We start from the raw sequence: 22,983 nt of genomic DNA on the forward strand, positions 1-22,983 counted from the left end.
TCCAAGCAGTCATTTGTTTTCGAGTTATGACGTCATCGATAGTTTTTTTAAATAAAAACCTCCTTTTTTTCTTGATTCTGATAGCCCTTTTAATTGTGTAAATGACAGTATAAAAATTTTGTTATCTTACATAAGAAAATTTTTGAGAAAAAAAAAAATAAATTTGGAACAAATAAATTTTATAACGAACAAAAACAAGTCAAAAAATCAAGTAGATAAATCAAACAGTCAAATGTTACTGTAAATTTCATTCGTATGTGTTATTTGTTTTACAAAACGTTTTCGAAAATGACTCATTTAATAGAAACACAACGTACAGAAATTTTAATTTTGATTGGGTGCGGGGATAAAACTAGATAAAACTAAAACAGTTTTTGACTTGTTTTTGGTCGTTATAAAATTTATTTTTTCCAAATTTATTATTTTTTTTCTCAAAAATTTCCTTATGTAAGGTAACAAATTTTTATACTGGCGTTTAGACAATTAAAAGGGCTATCAGAATCAAGAAATAAAATATTGGGTTTCCATTTAAAAAAACTATCGATGACGTCATAACTCGAAAACAAATTGATTGACTGATTGGAATTTTGTTTTGTATTAAAATATGTATTTTTATAAACTAAAATTGACCTGTCCAAAGATTTTTTTGAAAAAAATTTTGTTTAATTTTTAATGAATTTATTCCATACTTTTGCCGCTCACTGTATATACAGGGTTATTCACGAGAGGGGTACTTCTGAATTTTTATTTTGTCGCAACCAACAATACCAATGTCAGTAACTACTAAATCAAATGTGTTATTTCTTTTAAATTAGAAATCAAAGTAAGTTGGATCGATTTGTGAGAAATATCAGATTGGCAGATAACCTGTATTTAATCAAAATTCAACAAATAAATTAACAAATTAAGTTAATATAAAAGGTGTTCGAAGTGTCTACCATCGGCTTGGAAACATCCGCAGCGGCGACCGAATTCCTTCCACGCTCTCCAAAATGAGGATCATATCAGTCTTTTCGTCGTTATTGTAAAATAGTATATTATGTTATGAGGAGCAAAAATGAAGTTTTATGTGCTGCGGCTGGTAGATTGGCTGCCAAACGCAGTGAGGCAGACAAACCAGCCAAAGCACATTAAACCATTTTTGCTCCGAATAACATATACTATTTTTTCTTCAAACCTTCATAACAAATTATTTAAGACATCTTAAGAAACCAGGTAGGAATTTCAAATGATTTAGCTATAGTATAATTCAGAATAAGTGGCATCGCGGTAGGCGTTGATTCTCTAAAGTGAACTTTATGTTATGTCAAAAAATTTAGTAAACATGTGAAACCGTCATTACTTTATTCTGAGGTTATGCGTTACATAATTTTGATACGGTTTTCACCCACAGCAGAGATAACCCCCAGACAAATAATACACTTTTCATAAATGAAACAAGGAAATTCCAAATACTTATAACAAGAAAATAAACACAAAACGATTCCAATGATAATATCAAGGCCAAATTAAAGGCGAAAGTTACCAACAGCTTCGAAACTAGGGTATTATTAGCAAGGGTCTTGCTGCCAACGTAAATTTGAATTTCCAACACCTACCGCGATGCCACTTATTCTGAATTATAATATAGTTTACTTTACTGCCGCTCATCAGCGGAGATAATAACTTCACGGACGCCTCAGCGGAGATAATAACTTTATCTGCCGCTCGTCGGCTGAAATACCGGGCCTAAAACACATACTCGTATGAGTAATATAAGATATAAATATAAGTTAAATTTAAATATTGAAACGTTTCGACTTTTCCTCGATCAAACGTTCCTCCCTTATTTGGTGTATTGAAAAAAAAAACGAAACAAAAATAATGAGAAAAGAAGTGCTTATGGATCCTACGTTGTGTTTTCTTTATAATGTAATTTAATTTGGTTCAACGATGAGAGGCCGTACCGTCGGAAGGTTTTCGGAAAATGGAATTAAAACGATTGAACACACTTCACTTAAATTTTATTGAACAAGAAATCGTTTCTGGCGGTGCTTGGTCCCAACAAATAGTAGAAATAAATAAATGAATTTAATAACAGAAGTTGGTGGACATTTGACTCAAGTAGATTTGACTCGCGGCCCGCGAATTGAGATCTGACTCATGAATAAATGACTAAGCTGGGCAAATTCAGAAGTTTCTGGCGCGAACAGCATTATACGAGTTTGAAATGCGAACTGAGATTTTAAAAAGCCACGTGGTCACCAAGTGCTCAAAAATCTTTACTTTAGCACGATAAAGAACTAAATGCTTATGTACAAGAATTAGAGAAATAATTTACCTTGTAATTGTAAAACACGTGGTCACAAAAATAACTGCAGGAAGTACTGAACGTACCTCCGGCTGCTTTGGAGATCAAACCCCGAGTGAATAAAAAAAGCCTCGTTTCCCGGACTTCCGCATTCGGTTTTATCATTTTTGGCGCACCCCACTTTCGCAACCCCTACTTGACCAATGTGACCAATCAGCTCGATTCTACTTTACTTGTTACTCATAGATATATAAGGAGAAGATACAGCAATTGGTAAAATTCTGGGGACAAGACGTACCTTTTGTTTCTATTTCAATCGCACGCATGTAATTAACAAATATAGTGTTTTCCATGAGTTAGGTATATTGTATATCCATGAAAGGATATTTCTTTATTTGAAGAATTGTAAGGAGTGGAACATACAATACAGGTCTTCATCTTTAAAGCAAAACATTTTCCCAATTATCCGTCAACTAAATTAATATCGGTACTTCTCTGCTCAAGTGCAGGTGTATGGAAACAAGACAAGAATACATTACATTGTGTGCTAAAAAAAAAATGGAAGATACTACCGGAATCGATATGTTTCCCCAAGCAACGAAATATGATTATATGGAATGGCTGTATCTTCCCCTTACATATCTATGTTGTTACTACGCCGATCGCGACACCTTTTCGATATCTCTAGAACTTTTGAAATAACAGTTTCCGTTTGCCACCACAATTTTAAAGGTTTAAATTTAGACTTTTGTTAGGACCAGACCGAATGTACATTATTTGTTGTGAATTAGAACACTGAAAAGAACACTAAATTACTGACTCTATACAATAATAAACATCAGCATCAAGAAACAAACAGAATTAAAAACGAAACAAATTAACATTATTTTGAAACCTAAATTGGGCTTGAAACGCTGTTACGCAAGTGCCATGTCATGCAACTAAATTCCGTTGATCTGCTATTCCTAAAAATTGTTCTACATTGGTTTGATTTCCCAATTAATTCTAATTAATTCGTAAGTTTCATTCTCTCTCTCCCACTCTCACCTCTGATTTCTACGACTACTTGGCTTTACCGTTACCCTTGTTGTCTGTGTTTTCTACCGACTCTGTTTCTACTTTGCTTTGTTACTTTTCTAACAACGATTCTAGTTATTTTCTACTATAAAGCCCTCTATTTCTAATTTGCAATTCTCGCCCTTTAATTACAAATATGCCACAAATTTTAGAATACTAAAAAAAGTAAATTAACCTAATGAACATTGATTTGGTGGTTCTCTCAATTTGAAACCTGCTAACATCAAATTCATTAATTATTATTTATTATTCATTATTTATTTTCCCATGAAAATCCCTTACTTGGGTGTTGCGTTTGGACCGGACGCGTACCTGAATTTTCAAAGAAAGGCCAGCAGACTTCACTTGAGGAATGTGGTACCATCTTCATCCGATAAAGGCATCAATAAAATAAAATTTACAACTAGCATTTGCGCCCCAAAATGAACGGTTTTTAAAATGTTTCGTTGAAATTATTTTAAAAATTAAAATTCTTAATTTAGCGAACCTATTCGGACCGTTTACTTTTTATATTTAAATGGTATGAATTTTATCTCTAAAATTAAATTTCGTCTTACAATATTAAGCATTAAATTATCGATAATTTATAAAATAAATATTAATTAGTGTTTGCTTTATAATCTTGAAGGAATTCCACAACTTCTGTTCGACTATTTTCTACAGCAAGATCTAAAGCTGTTTTTTTACAATTATTTGTAATACTGACATTAGCTTTTGCACTCACGAGTTCTTGAACCACTGTTAGGTATCCGTACTTAGCCGCTATGTGAAGAGCTGTTTCTCCTTGAGTAGTCACATTGTTGATAATATTACTGAAGAAATTTACCAAGTGCCGAACAGTCTCCGTCATTCCGTTTTTGGCCGCTTCATGTAAACATGTCTTCTTGTCTTCACACACAGCTTCGACATTTGCTCCTTTGGAAATCAGTAAATCAATTACCTCGTTATGTCCCTGATGAGCAGCGCCGTGTAGAGGTGTCTCCTTACGGTAGTTTTGAGCGTTTGCATTAAATCCAGCGTCTAGCAGAAGTTTGACAACTTCCTTATGACCTTTGTACGCTGCTCGAGATAACGGAGTTAAGCCCCAATTATCCCTAGCTGTAGACTTATGGACTTTGTCTAATAACTGTTTTACCACTTTGACATGTCCAAGTTGCGATGCTAGATGCAAGGGTATTCTGCCGTTTTTATTTGTAGCGTCGGTGTTGGCACCTTTATCCAGTAAATATTCCACAAGGGTTTCATGCCCGTAGTAAGAGGCTATGTGTAAGATCGTTTTATTGTCTTGATCCCTCGCTTCTATATCGACAACTTTCAGTAACTCTTGAAGTTTTTTGACATCCCCAGTTTTGGCCAGTTCGTGCAAACTCAACCCTTCAGTACTTTCGGACGACAATCTAGCAACAAATAAAAGAATATATCTATTTGATAAAGTAAATTAAATTGATGGACTCGTACCTTTTAGTGCGTTTTTCAGCATTTCTCAGATATTTTATGATGTTTTCTTGTTTTCTTCTTTCTGCGATTTCCAATGCTGTTTTGCCGTCTTCGTCAGTAGCCATTACGTCGATTCCTTTCGTCACCAAATACTCCACAATATTCTTCAAGCCTTTGAAAGCCGCATGATGCAATGCGTTCCTTTCGGCTCTGTCCACGGCATTAATGTTAGTTTTGTTTTCAATCAAACATTTGACAACTTCGAGCTGTCCCATCAGAACAGCCTGTTGGAGAACGGTCAACCCTTTAATATCATGTATATTAGGATTCGCACCGTTGTTAATCAAATATTCAACCATATGTCTGTTATGCATACAAGCTGCTTTATGAAGAGGTGTTTTTCCTAAATTATCAGTAGTATTAACCTGAGCCCCTCTTACAATTAATTGCTTAACAATATCAAAATATCCATATTCCGCAGCAAATTGTAAAGGTGCATTTCCTCTACTATCTTTCTTGTTAATATCAAGTTGTAAAACTGAGTTTCCTCTACAATCTCTCTTTTTCGTATTTAAGTTAGTGCCTAAGAAAGTGTTTAATATATCTAAATGTCCCCACATAACGGCTTCGTGTAATGGTGTCCGTCCTTTAGAACAAGTTCGAAACAAATCGGCACCGTTGTCTAGCAATAATTGTATAACCTTGTTTTGACCATATTCTATAGCTAGATGGAGAAGTGGTTTACCAAGTCTATCAAGATTTGATAAACCTTGAAATTTGATAAGTGTCGATAAAACATTTGTGCAGCCAAGGCATACACAATGGTTACAGAGGCTGTTCACATTTCTGTAGTTTGTTAAATGTTCCAGGATAAATTGTCCTTTCTTTGATAATTCTTCTAAAGCCAATAAACACAACGAAGCATCCGCATATTCAAAACAATTCCACTGAAAAAGTTTGTCTTTCTGTAATGGATCCATTTGTTCCATATTTAATAAGCATTGTAAAATTGTCTGACTTTTCGTAGATTTTACGTACTGATTATTTCTAATTTTAATATCTTCAGAAATCGGATATTTTTGTCCTAATGATGACGCTAAATGGAGTGGTGTTCTTCCTTTACGATCTTCCTGATTTAAATAATCTGGGGCAAGTCTTTGAACTTCGGAAACGTTCTGCTTGAGGACTGCCTGATGAAGTGGACAATTTTCTGCTAATTCAGTGTCAAAAAAATATCTTACGCGGCTGTACCTTTGTTCAAAAATAGATCTTCTTTCTTCGTGTGATAATTTTTCGATATTTTCGCTTAACCAGAGGGCAACAAAGTATTCTGCAAAAGTGTGATGATAGAATACAAACGTATCGGGTGCTCTTATTTCAGTTACGAGCCCTAAGAAATCACCCCTATCTTTAATTAGGTTCACGATGTATCTATCTGGTGATACATTGAGACGCTCTAACACTTTTGGATCCAAGCAGGATTTTAAAGCAGCAATTTGGTATTCTTTCAGATAATAATGTTTAAATACCCCAATGACAATATTTGACCTATCCGCGTAATTGTATTTTGCCTTTTCTAAATTGTGTTGAAGTCTACCTTCTATAAAACGTCGATACATTTCGCTAACACTTGGTATTTCTTCTAAATGATTAAGATTTTGGTATCCGCTGACAATTTCCAATACAATAAACAAAAGGAGAGGAACTTTCAAAATATTACTATCTATTTCTTTGGAATAATTTTCAAGTATTTTTCCAGCTATCAACTCAATGCTTTTTGTTTTTATTTGCTTTCCTTTAAGATGCTGATGAATGTATTCTTTCATATCTTCATTTTTTAAATCTTCTATCTCATATATAGAATATATTTGTAATTCTGTTGTCAACATTTCTTTCAGGTACGTCCTTCCAAAAATCAAAATTTGGTATCCCTCGTCAATTAGTTGTTTCACCACACTGATGACGATTGTAATGGTCTTATTGTCTAATTCATCTACTCCATCAAACAAAAACAAAATTTGTTTTAACCTTTGGAAGTATTTTATAACTTATTGATCGACCATCCTGTCAGTGTTGAGAAACTGTTTCAAAACATCTGCAGTAGTCGGTTTGCTGTTCAAAAAGGATCTATATTGAGTTAGAGGGACCTTGACAACCCAATACTTTAAGGGACATTCATTGGCGAATCTCTTCATCATTACTGTTTTACCGATACCAGGAGAACCAAATATAGCTTTCGGTTGTTTGTCAGAAATGTTTAAGTCCTCCTCTTTAATCTTATTGTCTGACCATACAAGCTTGTTGTGTTGAATCAGCTGTAAACAAATCACGGAATGATTGGAGTGGAAAAATTTTTGATCGGTCAAGACAACAGCCGATTTCTTGTAGTGTGATGGATTCTGTTGATAACTATTTAAATCCAAAATCTTCAAATTCCCAAGCTCAGCATTCAAAAGCTTACCGAATATTTTAGATTTTCCACTACATTCTACAATTACAGTGTTTCCTTCACATATAGTTCCCAGATGTTTGTAGCTAAACGCTGCTTTTCTCAAAATACGTGGTATATAATATCCCGACAATTTCCCAATTGGTGTTCCAACCACCAGGTCACCTTCCAACATTTGAAATAACACATCGGGGGTTATAAACTCATCTAAATGTAAATCAAATTTGGTTTTGAGTGTTGCAAGACATTCAGCGTTTCTTCCCTGAAGGGATATTTTATTGGAGAACATCATGTCGTAATAAAGGCATTTATTTGATTCTAATTGTGACAAGTCTTCAAAAATCTTGCACTTTCTGAAATCTTCATCTTTAGTCCCAGTTGGAACAAAATTGTTTTTAACCTCTTTCCCAATTAAAACAAATGTTAATTTAAAATTTTCTGCAGATCTACATAAATTCACTACTTTGTATACAACATCTTCGGAATTTGACGTAACGTTCACAAATACAAGATTTTGCATCAAGTAATGTAAGAGTTGTTTCTCTTTTTCATCTAATTGGTCTTGACTCTGCTTTGGCAACATTTTATTATTCCTTGTCCATTCTTCTACTAAATTATCCTGCCTTTGCGAATAACACCATTTAAATTTAACAAACTCTTGATCGATATCATGAATCAGGGTAACGTCAAACTGCTGAATTGCCTCTTCAAGTTTTTGAATTTTGTCATCTCTTTGTTCTCCCAAAGTCCTGATTACGTGATTTGATAAATGTAAACTTGTCAGCTTCAAAATAACTTCATCTCTGGTAATTTCTGAATTAATGTATTTCCCCATGCAAAGAAATCTATATAACATATTGCAGTATTTGAATCCGAATGAAACTTTTCACGAAAAATTTGGACTATGTCTTTGTCAATGGTCTGAACGTTTTCCTGTCCAGACAGTAAGTAAAACTTCTTATAAAACACGGTTTGACCGTTGCTGTTGAGGTCCTGAAATTGGTAAATATTGTCCGTGTTGAAAACTTTTACTTTGAATGGATCTGCACACTTTTCAATTTTATAATTTTGAATTTCGTCTATCTTTTTAAATGTTACGTTAGTAAACAAAATGAACGTGTAATTGGTTTGAACTGCTGTTGTAAGTTTTTCAAATGAAGCACAGTAGGTGGAAATGGTAAAATCATTCTTCTTTTTCTTTTTTATTTCTAACTCTTTTCTTCCATCTAATTTTTCTTTTCCTGCTTCCCGGTGTTTAAGTTGCAATGCGAATTGCTCTTTGTAGCCGTCGTGATGGATTATGCTAACAGTCAAATCGTCAAATTTTCCGTAACAATTTTCATTTGAATCATTTTCAGGCGGTGTACTCGGATTGACATTCAGCGTGAAGTTTTTAATAGAATCATCTTCAAGTAGTTTAAGTGATAAATAAGCAGGGACAAGTTTTTCATATTCGTAGCCCAAATTAATGATACCTGATGCACCCTAAGCAAAGCGATTTCAGTGATGAATATTAAATAAAATAAATATTAATCATTCTTACCGTATTTTGAAACATTTCTCTCAGTAGTAAGGCCACTATTTAATTAAGTCACTCGCGACATTTTGATGAACCGAGAAACTTTGAATAAAATAACAAATGTCTACCTTTAGTCATGTTTATATCTATAAATACATTGTTGTTTAATCTGATAAATGACAGATAACAAATAAAACAAATAAATAACAAATAATACAAAGTAATAGTTATTTATTTTATGTGTTTTAGATAGCGTTTTATCCACGCAAGAATGTTTAAACGCGAGATGATAGTCGAGCGTTTAATTTTCTTAAGTGGATAAAATGCGACTACGCGAATGCAATACAACATTTTATCCACAATCACACTCATTTAGAATCAGAATCGCTAGAATTTCATCAGATTTTATCAAAAAATAATTTGACATTTCGCTCTAACAGCGGCTATCACCTCAAAAATCATTGACACATAAATCTGGGACTTCTTTTTTGGGTTTTAAATGTGACTTCGAGCAGTTATAGCTATGTATGCATCAAGGGAATTACGACGGTCATAACGACTGAGGGCAACGTGGAAAGTTGCCCGAGGTCGTTACTGACCTTGTTATAACTTTTTACGCGTAAACTCTGTTTTGAACACAGCTGGAAAATTTAGTATATTAAAGAACGACTTTTATAAGGGTTGATTTGGCGCACGAGTTCCAGGTGTAGAAAACGACCCGTAGGGGAGTTTTGTATGGAACGAGTGCGCCAATGCCCTTATAAAACAAGTTTTTTATGTTATTTTTTAGAATTTGCACCCTTGTTTTAATTTTTAAATAAAAAAATTAAATTTTCAAATTCTAGGAAGTTTTGTATTAATTGCAAATTCAAGGTAACGGATGCAACTATATCTGCAACATATGTTAAAAAGTAGAGTTTGAAGATTAATATTGGAAGTTTTTTGGTGTAAATCACAATAATACACTGAAATATTGATAAAAATTTTCTTAGAGATCTATTAAACTACGAGTGCTTTAAGAGATAGCCATAAACGACTCCAAATTGAATACAACAATAGACCTATTAGAGACGCAGATTCTAAAAAGTTCTTTTTAACACTAATTTATTGCGTAGTCATCAGTAAAAGTGTAATAAGAACAATACAGGGAGATTATTCTTATAATTTTTACAAGCTATCCTAAACCCATTACAAGTGAAGAAGCTAAAGTTCCAATTTCTTGTTCCCAAAGATAGTATTTTTTCTCTCTTCCAGTTGCTAACGGTGCAAACCTCAACTTAAAACTTCAAATATCATTCGGCAGAGCACTCTAGCTGCGGACAAAATAATTATGCCGTTGCGCGGAAATGTAGACATCGTTGATCATCGGCCTGTGTGCAAAATAAAAACACACAGCTGTCGGCGAATCAGATTTCTCAAATTTTTCATTTCACACGGGTAGGCCGTTCGTTTGTTTTCGTGTTGAAATTGTTTGCAATTTTAAATTTTCACCAAGGGAAAACTGTGTGAAATGTGCCATATTGCATAGTGGTCGTCGGAAAAATATATTAATTTAATGTCAAATTACATGCAGTTTGAAACCCAAGTATCTTGTCTAGTGGTAGGGAAAGTTACCGAAAATCTGCCATTTAGCGGTTTTAATCCAGTTAATTTACCTGAGAACATTCAATTAGCAGACCCATTAGGATTGGAATCTTCTGTGTATTGGGCAAATAAAATTGGATAAAAACAAATCTACGTTACAAAAAATTAAATTTGATATTAAGAAAAGTCGATCAGTTTCAATATTATTCGTCCGTCTAGATAACATCATCTTGAACAACCTGTAAACTTTCTGCTAATATATCTTAAAATTTTCCTGCAAGAAGCACACCTAATTGGACACACATCTGGATTTTCCGTATTAGCAGTTAATTATTTGCTGATAATTTGTGATCGTGATCACCAATACAAAATTATCAAAAATTTCTCAATCATTAGGGCCATTATATCTGATAACAGTGATAACAGCATCATAAAATTCACTTATCGTTAGACAAATTTTTCCAAATCTATATACAGGTGGTCCCGATATAACCTGCCAAAAAAAAATCTGGGTCATTAGAAGGATCTAACAAGTCCAAAAAACCCCGTTTCATTAGGTCCAAAGTAATGGGGATAAATTAACCCCTATCCACACCCATTCGACGCTGCTGACCACAAAAATACGTACCTACTCAGGTATTAATTGTTGGTGTTTGTAAGGATGACAGTATCTCAGCAACATAGGTACCTGAATCGTGTAGTGACCCAGTTTAAAATTTAAATTTAAATTTCCGGTACCGCCACAACAGCGCGCCAAATATGAAGGTACTAGCGGCTAGACTAGGAACTACGAGCGGAAATATAGCGGGGGTTGAAACTCGCTCGCGCGGATGGTTGAAGGGTGGTAGAGCACTTTTGTTTAGTTTTTCGAAACGAACACACCTTGCGAAGAGCGATCCAAGTTTCTCGAATTTGTAAGTTAAACCTGAACAATTCCACTACCGTTCCGAGTAGATATTTTGTGTCCCCGTGAGGAATTCAACGTTTTTAATTCACCTGGGTAATTTATCCCACTTTCGTTGCCTTTTTTTTGTGTTTTGTTTTTGGGGCCAGGACCACGTGGTAAGTGTATGTTGTAGATTTCATTTTGTTGCATGCTGTTTCTTTAAGAAGCGCCCATTTGTTAATTTTAAGCGTTATCCCTAAGTTTTCTCCCGGGAGATTCATTTTTTTGTAATCTTGTAATTTCGAAAATTAGGAGCCGTCGTCCGAACCGCGTGCGTCCATTTTGTTTTTTTTCTTCACTAACATTTTCTAACGGCACTCGACCCGCCATTTTCTTTTTGTTTAACATTACCAGCGATTATTGTATTCGTGATTTATGTTGTTTACTGATATTTGTGCCATTTAAAGTGGTTCTATTTTATCGTTATTTAACTTCACGTTTTGTTCTCTTTTATTTCCTCATTGTTTAATGTTGCGGTTTGTTTTTGCTTATGTTATCCTTGTTTAATGTTGTGTTTTGTTTTGTTTATTTGATCATTGTTTAATGTTGCGCTTTTTTGTGTTGAATTTTCGCATCGTTTAATGTTACGCGTTGTTCGATTGAATTAAACTCGGGTTTTCTTTATGTTGTTGTTAAGCACCGCTAGGTTTCGGAAGAGTTAAAGTAAAATGTTGTAAGTGCGCCACTATGGGAGTTAGGTTTCAATCAGGAAGTCGTGGGGTTGTCTAGTAAATTCCTGGGGGGCCACGGTTAAGTTACGGCCGTTAGCGGAGGCGGACCTAAGCCCTGCTCGATGCGGCTCTGGGATGCTGACGTGAAACCTCCGTCACGGTTCTAGAGATCTTAGGTTCTTGTCGGTAAACGGTTGGTTGGGGAAGGTGGAGCAAGCTCTGCTCGAAGCGGCTTGGGAAGCTCATCGTACAACCCCGAGGCGCTCTGTCACTCTTTCTTGGTCGGTGAAATAGCCCGACGTTCATTACTAACCTGAGTATCTAGAAACGTCGCTGGTCTCAAGCCGATTCAGATTATTCTTCTGAGTCCCTCGCGGCCGAGAGTCTGTTACCTCCAGCTCTAAGCTCCCGTTGGCGTACCTTGACCGCGTAGTTCCAAATTAAACATTGTTTGTCATTAATCGAATTGTAAAATATGAGTAATACCTGGGATACGGTTTTTGAAGAGGGTTTTTCATCCGTCCCTGTCTGTAATAACTGCCTTATAATTTGTTTACTTGTTTTGCAAGCTTTAAACTGTCATTTTGTCTGTCATGTGCCCGTTTTTCTGTTATTTTAAATATTGTTGCATTCATCTTGTCGTTTATCTTTGTGATGTACTCAACTAGTTAATTTCTTGTACTTCGTTAAACTTAATTTCTGTCCTTTGTATTCGTTCCAATTTCTTTTTCATCAAAGTTATTACAGACATTTTTAATAAAAGGTATTTTGCGTCCCTCACATGTGTGTTTTATTTGCGGCACTCTTCCAACTGGAACCCTCACCGTTTGCATTCCGAACCTTTTCCGCCAAAAGAAAATCACAACGTAGGGCTCCTCCGATTCGACGACGATCACGACCACATTTCTTACCGTTTTGCGCAGGTTCAAATATTTGGCGGAAAAAGTAATGTATGCAAATCATTACAATCGTTTATGACAAATCTCAAATCTGACAAACTAAATCAAATTAATGACATTTATTGAAAACGCTGTACACTGTGCGTTAATTCACCAGCTTATTTAGGTACAAAAGCTGATTTTGTTGACTGAGATGAATGAGTAAGTAATAAATAAAGTGGTGTTCCTCAACGTGTAAATAAATGTAGAGGTAGTGTGTGCAAAATTGTGGAAGAATTGTGTAATACGAGTCTCGTTTTAGTTGTGGTTAAATAGCCAAAATAATGTATTGAGTAAATTTATTCACAATTTACATATTCGTACTTTCAACTCTAACTGAGAATATCTACGAATACTAAACTAATGAAAGGTAAACTAGACTTAAAAAATTATTTTATAATAAATGTTCTGTGTGCCTTCCGTTGGTACCAATTTTCATAAACAGAATTCAGCATTTCTGGCTTTTTACGAATCTGGTTCGCGGCGTCTGTTACGCGTTTCTGGAGTTGGCCTTCTGTATTTATTTCAACTTCGTATACCAAATCTTTCGTGTGGCCCCAAAAATTAAAATCCAGAGGGGTTAAATGGAGGATCGGGGACGCCATCGTATTGGAATCAGTCAGAACCAACCTCACATAAATGCAGATGTAGCTCCACAAAAATACAACGGGACGGAAGGACTCAGGAAAACGCTCGTCGTATGGTCGCCTTGCCGATCTTGAATTACCACGTATTTCGCCATAAAGTAAATGCAAATCGGCGTATTCTTGTTTTGTGAATTTCATAACTTTTTGAAGGATTCGCAAATTTAAAATTAAACTTGACAAATGTCATAGGTGTTACAGGTACCGTTGCTAAAAAAATTGCAGCCAAGCAACCAAAATTACCTTTTTAAAACCGATTAACTCATTAGCGTACAGCAAATTTTGACCAAATTTTCAATTATTTTTATCCCGAAAACGAAAAGACTTTTATTAGAAACATTTTTTGTGTACGAGTTCTATTCATCGTCACCTATGACTAGATTTCTTCTGGCAGGTTATATCGGGACCATCCTGTATATAAAACTGAATGTCTGTTTGTTTGTATATTTTGTATGCAAATCTACAGTTTTACTCCGATCTTGATGAAATTTTGTACACTTGATCTTCAAAACAAGAAGAAAAGTACTGTCTATTTTAATTTTACAAAAACCAACCCCTACTACCATTTTCAACCCTGTTAAGAAAAAAAGACAGTTTTTTCGAGTTGGAAATACCCTCACCTTCTCCGCTTCACACCTATTTCATCCTCTGAGTATATCGTCACCTTCGCCGCTTGACACCCACAAAAAGCAACCCCTATTATCATTTTTAAGCGTTTGCATGATATGTTCAGGTGTCATAGTTACATTTGGTTGTTTCTAAAAGTAGCAATTTCGCAAAATGTGTTTGAATGATTCTGTTTTACCGGAAGATGTCTTAAATGAAGCAGAACAAGTTTCAAATAGCTTAATACCGGAAACATCAAAAGGCAGGTATCTGAAATCAAACGAGACAGTCAAACAATAGGAGGATCTAAATAAGGTTACAACTGAAAATAAAAGTGTTATGTTGGCGTATTTTCATGAATTGGTAAGTGATCATAGTGTTAGTTTCTTATCGTATTGATCTTTTGGTTTATGTGGTCGAAGAAAAAGGTAGTCTACAGTAAAGTTTTAATTATTCTTCGTAAAAAGACAAACTTAATATTGAAATTACTGCGTTTATCACAATACATGAAAGTAGAAACATAATTTTAAAACATTCTGAAATTTGCGCGCGAAGGCGCGGGTAAAAGCTAGTTAATAATAAAACAAGAACGTAGAAGATTCATGTAAAATCCATTCAATAAACATCTGGACTGTCAAAATCAAAATTGCAGTTGTTAGGTTGGTTAAATCACTAGTTATTTTCATATTGCTCGGTTGTTATCTATGATTTTTAAATTTTTCAAACTATTCATTTGTTTAAATTGACATTGTCAAATAAATTGCAAAATTATTGAAGTGTTTTTTGTAAAAGGGTTAAAATGGAAAGTTCAAAACGAACTAGGGTGGTTCTATTAGCGCGAGAGAAGAGGGCCATAAGAAATTATTATGAGGAACAAACAAAAAAGTGATAATAACGGGAAGAAATTACAAATTTGTGCCAAAGCCGCTCCAGTATTGTTAACTAAGAATTGGTGTTCGTTCTTGTGATTCACAAATCAAAATTTTGGAGAGATAAGTGTTAATCAAGTGTTAAATAATTTTCTTCTGAATAAATGAAACAGGTTAGTTTATTTTGGATGATTTTGGTTGTTGTTACCTGTTTTCAGTTTGTCGCGTGTTTTTTATAAACTTTATTAAATTGCTCTCATTCATTTAGATGCTGCATTTCGCTTCAAGTGTTCGAAGCAATGAATGATTCAAAACATTTTTAGTTCAATGATTAAAAATGAAAACATAACCTAAATATATTTTGTAACTAAATTTTGACGTCAGTACAGTCTAGCGAAAATTTTTTATATCCAAGTACAGTCAAAACAAGCATTTTATTTAAAATTTAATTTTGACAGTCCAGGAGTTTTTTGAATTTACTATATGCAGGTGTACTAGGATTACTTTATGTGCTATCCGGTGCAAATATTAGCCTACAATAGGTACTAAGTACTAAGACGGTGCAAAACAATGACACCTTTAATGGGAAATTTACCTGCCTGCATATTACAACCATGAAGCGTGAAGACTGTTTATCAAAAGTGGTGTGGACTATGCAGGCTTTCATAATTAAAGCAAACTAGTCATTTGTATCGCTAGGCCAGAAAAGTAATAATGTGTGAGTGAGTAATTCACAATTTGTTGTTTCGCATTTTTTTGGCTAAAATATCATTCGAGGAGAAAGTCCGTGACCAGGCTTGCACCAAAAAGTCTAATAGTATAATAACGGTATTAGGCTGATATGGGTTATATAACAGAAGAGGTTGAGATATTGTAAAATCGAGGCGGAGCCGAGATTTTATAATCAACCGAGTCTGTTATATCCATATCGGCCGTATGTTGTTTTATAGTTTTCTTTATGCCAATAATACTTAACATTTAACGATGATTTATTTGTAAGATTGACATTTCTCTTTACTTCAAAAATTAAATTTAGTTGTCATTTGTGCCGTAACCGTAGCAACGGCAGCAAAAATAACGGCCTCGGTCTGATAATTTTGAATAACGGCCTATAATTTTGAATAACGGCCTAGACTGTTATAGGTGTCATATCAATCAAGCATTGAGTACTGATAAATCCTAATAACAGTATGGTATAAAGAAAACATTTTATTACCTAATATGTTATTATAACCTAATATGTTAATCAATCACATTGACGTACGTACGTCATTTTGACATTTTATGTATTAATAAATTGTGTCAAATAGGCGAGTACGCCTATGTTTATGTCAATTATCACATTAAACTGCAGAATAACCAACAATAGTATTACCAACCTATGAAAAAAGTCACATTCATTTATAGTCACCCGGTACAATTAATTAAAAATGGAACACTTCTCCATTTTAAAAAATATATAGGTATAAAAATGGACAAAATAGTAGTAACTCTAATGGAATATGAATTATAATGAAATATAATTTAATACTTGAAAGTATGAGGATTATACGTCTAAAATTAAATTTCATCTTAAAACGTTAAGTATGAAACTAGCACTATTTTGAAGGTACATACTTTTATTTTATTAAATATTAAGTACTGTTCGCTTTATAATCTTGAAGAAATTCCACAATTTTCGTTTGACTATATTCTACTGCAAGATCTAAAGCCGTTTTCTTACTATTATTTGTAATATTGACATCAGCTTTTGCCGCCACGAGTTCTTGAATCACGGGCAGGTGTCCGAATATAGCCGCTATGTGAAGAGCTGTTTCTCCTTCAGTAGTCGCGTTGTTAATAATATTACTGAAGGATTTTACCAAGTGCCGAACAGTCACCGTCATTCCGTTCTTGGCCGCTTCATGTAAACATGTCTTCTTGTTTATACAAACAGCTTCGACATTTGCTCCTTTGGAAATTAGTAAATCAATTACGTCATTATGTCCTTGATTAGCAGCTCCGTGTAGAGGTGTCTGGTTACGATAGTCTTGCGAGCTTGAACTAAATCCAGCATCTAGCAGAAGTGTGACAACTTCCTTATGACCTTTATACGCTGCTCGATGTAACGGTGTTAAGCCCCATTTATCCATAGCTGTAGACTTATGGCCTTTATCTAATAATTGTTTTACCACTTTGACATGTCCAAGTTGCGATGCTAGATGTAAGGGTATTCTGTTGTCGTTGTTTGTAGCGTCGGTGTTGGCACCTCTCTCCAGTAAATATTCCACAAGACTCTCATGCCCATAGTAAGAAGCTATGTGTAAGATCGTGTTGTTGTCTTGATCCCTCGCTTCTATATCGACAATTTTCAATAACTCTTGAATTTTTTCCACATCACTAGCTTTGGCCAGTTCATGCAAACTCAATTCTTCAGTACTTTTGGGTGACAACCTAGCAACAAATAAAAAATATATCTATTTTATAAAGTACAGTAAATTGATATACCTTTTAGTGTTTTTCTCAGCATTTTTCAGATATTCTACGATATCTTGTTGTTTTCTTTTTTCTGCGAGTTCCAATGCTGTTTTGCCGTCTTCGTCAGTAGCTATTACATTGATTCCTTTTGTCACCAAATACTCCACAATATCTTTTAAGCCATGGAAAGCCGCATGATGCAATGCGGTCTTTCCGGCTCTGTCAACAACATTAATGTTAATATTTTTTTCAATCAAACATTTGACAACTTCGAGCTGTCCCATCCGAACAGCCAGTTGAAGAACCGTCCAATGTTCCTTGTCTTTTATATTAGGATCCGCACCATTGTTAATCAAATGTTCAACGATATTTCTGTTATGCATACAAGCTGCTTTATGAAGAGGTGTCTTTCCTAATTTATCAGTAGTATTAACCTGAGCCCCTCTGTCAATTAATAGCTTAACAATATTAAAATATCCCAATTCTGCAGCAAATTGTAAAGGCGTATTTCCTCTACCATCTTTCTTGTTAATATCAAATTGTAAAACTGCGTTTCCTCTACAATCTCTCTTTGTCGTATTCAAGTTAGTGTCTAAGAAAGTGTTTAATATATCTAAATGTCCCCACATAACGGCTTCGTGTAATGGTGTCCGTCCTTTAGAACAAGTTCTCATATCGGCACCGTTTTTTAATAATAACTTTACTACCTCATTTTGACCATATTCTATAGCTATGTGGAGAAGTGGTTTCCCAAGTCTATCAAGATTTGATAAACCCTCAAATTTGATAAGTATCGATAATATATTTATGCAGCCAAGGCACACACAGTGATTACATAGGATGTTCACATTTCTGTAGTTTGTTAAATGTTTCAGTTGAAATTGTCTTTTCTTTGATAATTCTTCTAAAGCCAATAAACACAAGGAAGCATCCGCATATTCAAAACAATTCCATTCAAATAATTTGTCTTTCTGTAAAGGATCGATTTGTTCCATATTTAATAAGCATTGTAAAATTTTCATTAATTCCACGTTCTGATTATTTCGAATTTCAGTATTTTCCAAAACCGGAAATTTTTGTCCCAACGATGACGCTAAATGGAGTGGTGTTCTGCCTTTACGGTCTTTCCGATTAAAGTAATCTGGGGCAAGTTTTTCAACTTCGGAAACATTCTGTTTGAGGACTGCCTGATGAAGTGGACAATTTTTTCCTAATTCAGTGTCAAAAAAATATCTTACGCGGCTGTACTTTTCTTCAAAAATAAATCTTCTTTCTTCGTGTGATAATTTTTCGATATTTTCGCTTAGCCAGAGTGCAACAAAGTATTCTGCAAAAGTGTGATGACAGAATACAAACGTATCGGATCTATTTATTTCAGTTACCAGCCCTAAGAAATCACCCCTATTTTTAATTAGCTTCACGAAGTATCTATCTGGTGATATATTGAGACGCTCTAACACTTTTGGATCCAAGCAGGATTTTAAGGCAGCAATTTGGTATTCTCTCAAGTAGTACCGTTTAAATATGCCAACGACAATATTTGACCTATCCGCGTAATCGTATTTTGCCTTTGCTAAATTGTGTTGAAGTCTTCCTTCTATAAAACGTGGATACATTTCGCTGACACTTGGTATTTCTTCTAAACTATCAAGATTTTTGTATCCGCTGACGATTTCCAATACAATAAACAAAAGAAGAGGGACTTTCAAAATTATTTCTTCTGTATAATTTTCAAGGATTTTTCTAGCTACCACCTCAATGTTTTTTGTTTCTATTTGCTTTCCTTTAAGATGCTGATGAATGTATTCTTTCATATCTTCTTTTTTTAATTCTTCTATCTCATATACAAAATATATTTGTAATTCTGTTGTCAACATTTCTTTCAGGTACGTCCTTCCAAAAATCAAAATTTGGTATCCTTCATCAATTAGTTGTTTCACCACACTGACGACGATTGTAATGGTCTTATTGTCTAATTCATCTACTCCATCAAACAAAAACAAGATTTGTTTTAACCTTTGGAAGTATTTTATAACTTGTTGATCGATCTTCTTGTCACTGTTGAGAAACTGTTTCAAAACGTCTGCAGTAGTCGGTTCGTTCTTCAAAAAGGATCTTTGTTGAGTTAGAGGGACCATGACAACCCAATACTTTAAGGGACATTCATTTGCGAATCTCTTCATCATTACTGTTTTACCGATACCAGAAGAACCAAATATAGCTTTGGCGTGTTTGCCAGAAATGTTTAAGTCCCCTTCGTTAATCTTATTGTCTGACCATGCAAGCTTGTTGTGTTGAATCAGCTGTAAACAAATCACGGAATGATTGGAGTGGTAAAATTTTTGATCGGTCAAGACAACAGTCGATTTCTTGTAGTGTGATGGATTCTGTTGATAACTATTTAAATCCAAAATCTTCAAATTCCCAAGCTCAGCATTCAAAAGCTTACCGAATATTTTAGATTTTCCACTACATTCTACAATTACAGTGTTTCGTTCACATATAGCTCCCAGGTGTTTGTAGCTAAACGCTGCTTTTCTTAAAGTACGTGGTATATAATATCCCGACAATTTCTCAATTGGTGTTCCAACCACCAGGTCACCTTCCAACATTTGAAATAACACATCGGGAGTTATAAACTCATCTAAATGTAAATCAAATTTGGTTTTGAGTGTTGCAAGACATTCAGCGTTTCTTCCCTGAAGAGATATTTTATTGGAGGTCATCATGTCGTAATAAAGGCATTGATTTGATTCTAATTGTGTCAAGTCTTCAAAAATCTTCCACTTTCTGAAATCTTCTTCTTCAGTCCCAGTTGGAACAAATTTGTTTTTAACCTCTTTCCCAATTAAAACAAAATTTAATTTAAATTTTTTTGTGGATCTACATAAATTGACCACTTTGTACACAACATCTTCACAATTTGTCGTAACGTTCACAAACACAAGATTTTGCAGCAAGTAATGTAAGAGTTGTTTCTCTTTTTCATCTAATGGGTCTTGACTCTGCTTTGGCAACATTTTATTATTTCTTGCCCAATCTTCAACCAAATTATCCTGTCTATGCGAATAACACCAATTATCTTTAACAAACTCTTGATCGACATCTTGAATTAGCGTTATGTCAAACTGCTGAATTGCCTCTTCAAGTTGTTGGATTTTCTTATTTCGTTCTGCTCGCAGAGGTATCCTGATTACATGATTTGATAAAAGTAAACTTGTTAGTTTTAAAATAACTTCGTCTCTGGTAATTTCTGAATTAATGTAACTCCCCAAGCGTAGATTCCCAAAGAAATGTATATAACATATTGCAGTGTTTGAATCCGAATGAAATTTTTCACGAAAAATTTGAAAAATGGCTTTTTCTATGGCGCGGACGTTTTGCTGTCCAGACAATAGGTAAAACTTGTCATAAAAGACTGCCTGACTTTTGGTGTTGAGTTCTTGAAATTGGTAAATATTGTCCGTGTTGAAAACCTTTACTTTGAATGGGTCTGCACACTTTTTAGTTTTATAACTTTGAATTTCGTCTATCTTTTGAAATGTTACATTAGTGAGCAAGATGAACGTGTAATTGGTTTGAATTGTTGTTGTAAGTTTTTCAAATGAAGCACAGTAGTCGGAAATGTTAAACTGTTTATTTCCTTTTTCTAACAGTTTTCTTGCATCTAATATTTTATTTTCTGATTCCCGGTGTTTAAGTTGCAATGCGAATTGTTCTATCTGGCCGTCGTGATAGGTTATGCTAAAAGTCAAATCGTCAAATTTTCCGTAGCAATTTTCTTTTGAATCATCTCTTGGCGATTTACTCGGATTAACATTTAGCGTGAAGTTTTTAATTGAATCATCTTCAAGTAGTTTAAGTGATAAATAAGCAGGGAGAAGTCTTTCATATTCGTAGCCTAAATTAACGATTCCTGATGCACCCTAAGCAAAAGCGATTTCACTGATGAATGTTAAATAAAATAAAAATGAATCATACCGAATTTTGAGACATTTCTCTCAATAGGGCAAAGTATTTTTTCACTATTTAATCAAGTCACTTGCGACAATTTACACTGATGAAATATTGAACAGAGTCACTTTTAAAAAATGCACCGAAAGTCTGCGGTAATATTGTTTATACGAGTACATATCTATAATCCGATAAAAATGACAGATAATAGTTGAAAACAAATAAAAAAAATTGTTGCTAAATCCAAGAAACGATAATCTCTCTTCCTTTATAAAATAAACAAAATTAAATGTTGATGTTACGGAACGTATAATGAATAAAATAAAAAGTTACTTAGAATAGAAAATTATTTCAAATAATTTTACATACAGTGCAAATATGAACCTTTTCCTATAAATTGCTCTTTTCTGTTGTTCTCAGCGGCGGCGCAATGGGAGGCAAGTCAGAAATTATATATAAATAATAGAAGCAATTAAATGTTATACTATTTCAAACGTCTTTTTAACTATCTTATAAAGAAATCATTTTTTAAATTCTTCTTTTCATTTGAGTTTTTTAATGATCAATCTGTCTCTCTTCTCTTTGTCAAATACATAAACAACATTAAGTATTTTATTTTGTTTCATTTTATAATTTAGCGAACCTATGCTGAGGATTATAATATGTATTGATATTAATTATTATCATGCAATGTGGTATATTTGCAATGTAATAATTGTGTACTTTATACTATCTAAATTTTTTTACTCATACTGGAGCTTATAAAAGATTAATGTGTGATTATCTCTGACACATTTCTAAATACTAGGTTGATCAAAAGTTTTCGCCACTACTGAATAGCAGGAATTTATTAAAAAAAAAATAATTAAAATAGAACGAAATTCGCTTCAGTTGGCAACACGTAAAAGTTTAATTCAAATATAATCAGATGTCATTACAATAGTAACTGTCATAATTAATTATTGACCATTAAAATTTTTATTGTGCAGTGTTACTTCAGAAATGGAGAAAGACTTGAGAACGGAGAATAATCCTATTCGACACCTAGAGTTTTTCAAATTCTAACAATTTGCCTTGATTATTTTGTTTCTCCATACCTGAAAAACAACGTGTTCAAAAACAGGCCTGACACAATTCCCGAATTAATGCAAGTATTTACTGATAATTGCAATTTAATTGATATCCCGACTTTGCGAAGGTCATTTGAAAACATGAAGCGAAGAATAACATTATGTTTGGAAGCTGAAAGCAGACACTTCAAACATTTACCCTAGTTTTTGTAAAGATACGATTAGAGCTCCTGATGTACGACCCTTTTGTACAATGTTTGAGCTAGTTAGTAATAAAGATCATTTTCATCCTGGAAACAATATTTGTTCTTTGATGTCACTGATCAATTTCATATTTACCAAAATTCGAACGTATTGCGACATAGCATTTGGTCTCCAAATATTGATCGTTGGATCGCTAGTGAATTTTTTACAGTATAATTTTTAGAAAAATAATTATTCATTTCTAATCCATCCTAACAAAAACTTCAAC

General features: G+C 34.0%; 2 protein-coding genes across 2 annotated transcripts; both read right to left on the reverse strand.

The window, feature by feature from the left end:
- Positions 1–1,986: 1,986 nt before the first annotated feature.
- Positions 1,987–9,611, reverse strand: LOC138128540 (ankyrin repeat domain-containing protein 50-like). Its single transcript, XM_069044738.1, has 3 exons — positions 8,797–9,611; positions 4,826–8,738; positions 1,987–4,764 (listed from the first exon to the last, which is right to left on the reverse strand). Exons 2-3 carry the CDS (start codon positions 6,691–6,693, stop codon positions 3,966–3,968), a joined length of 2,667 nt encoding a protein of 888 aa, XP_068900839.1. The 5' UTR covers positions 6,694–8,738; positions 8,797–9,611; the 3' UTR covers positions 1,987–3,965.
- Positions 9,612–13,957: 4,346 nt separating this feature from the next.
- Positions 13,958–22,832, reverse strand: LOC138127858 (uncharacterized). The gene is made up of 3 exons (XM_069043938.1): positions 21,469–22,832; positions 17,518–21,413; positions 13,958–17,463 (listed from the first exon to the last, which is right to left on the reverse strand). The coding sequence occupies exons 1-3, from the start codon at positions 21,481–21,483 to the stop codon at positions 16,665–16,667; spliced, it is 4,710 nt and encodes a 1,569-aa protein (XP_068900039.1). The 5' UTR covers positions 21,484–22,832; the 3' UTR covers positions 13,958–16,664.
- Positions 22,833–22,983: the final 151 nt, after the last annotated feature.

Source organism: Tenebrio molitor, chromosome 4, assembly GCF_963966145.1.
Source record: "Tenebrio molitor chromosome 4, icTenMoli1.1, whole genome shotgun sequence".
NCBI classification, from domain to species: domain Eukaryota; kingdom Metazoa; phylum Arthropoda; class Insecta; order Coleoptera; family Tenebrionidae; genus Tenebrio; species Tenebrio molitor.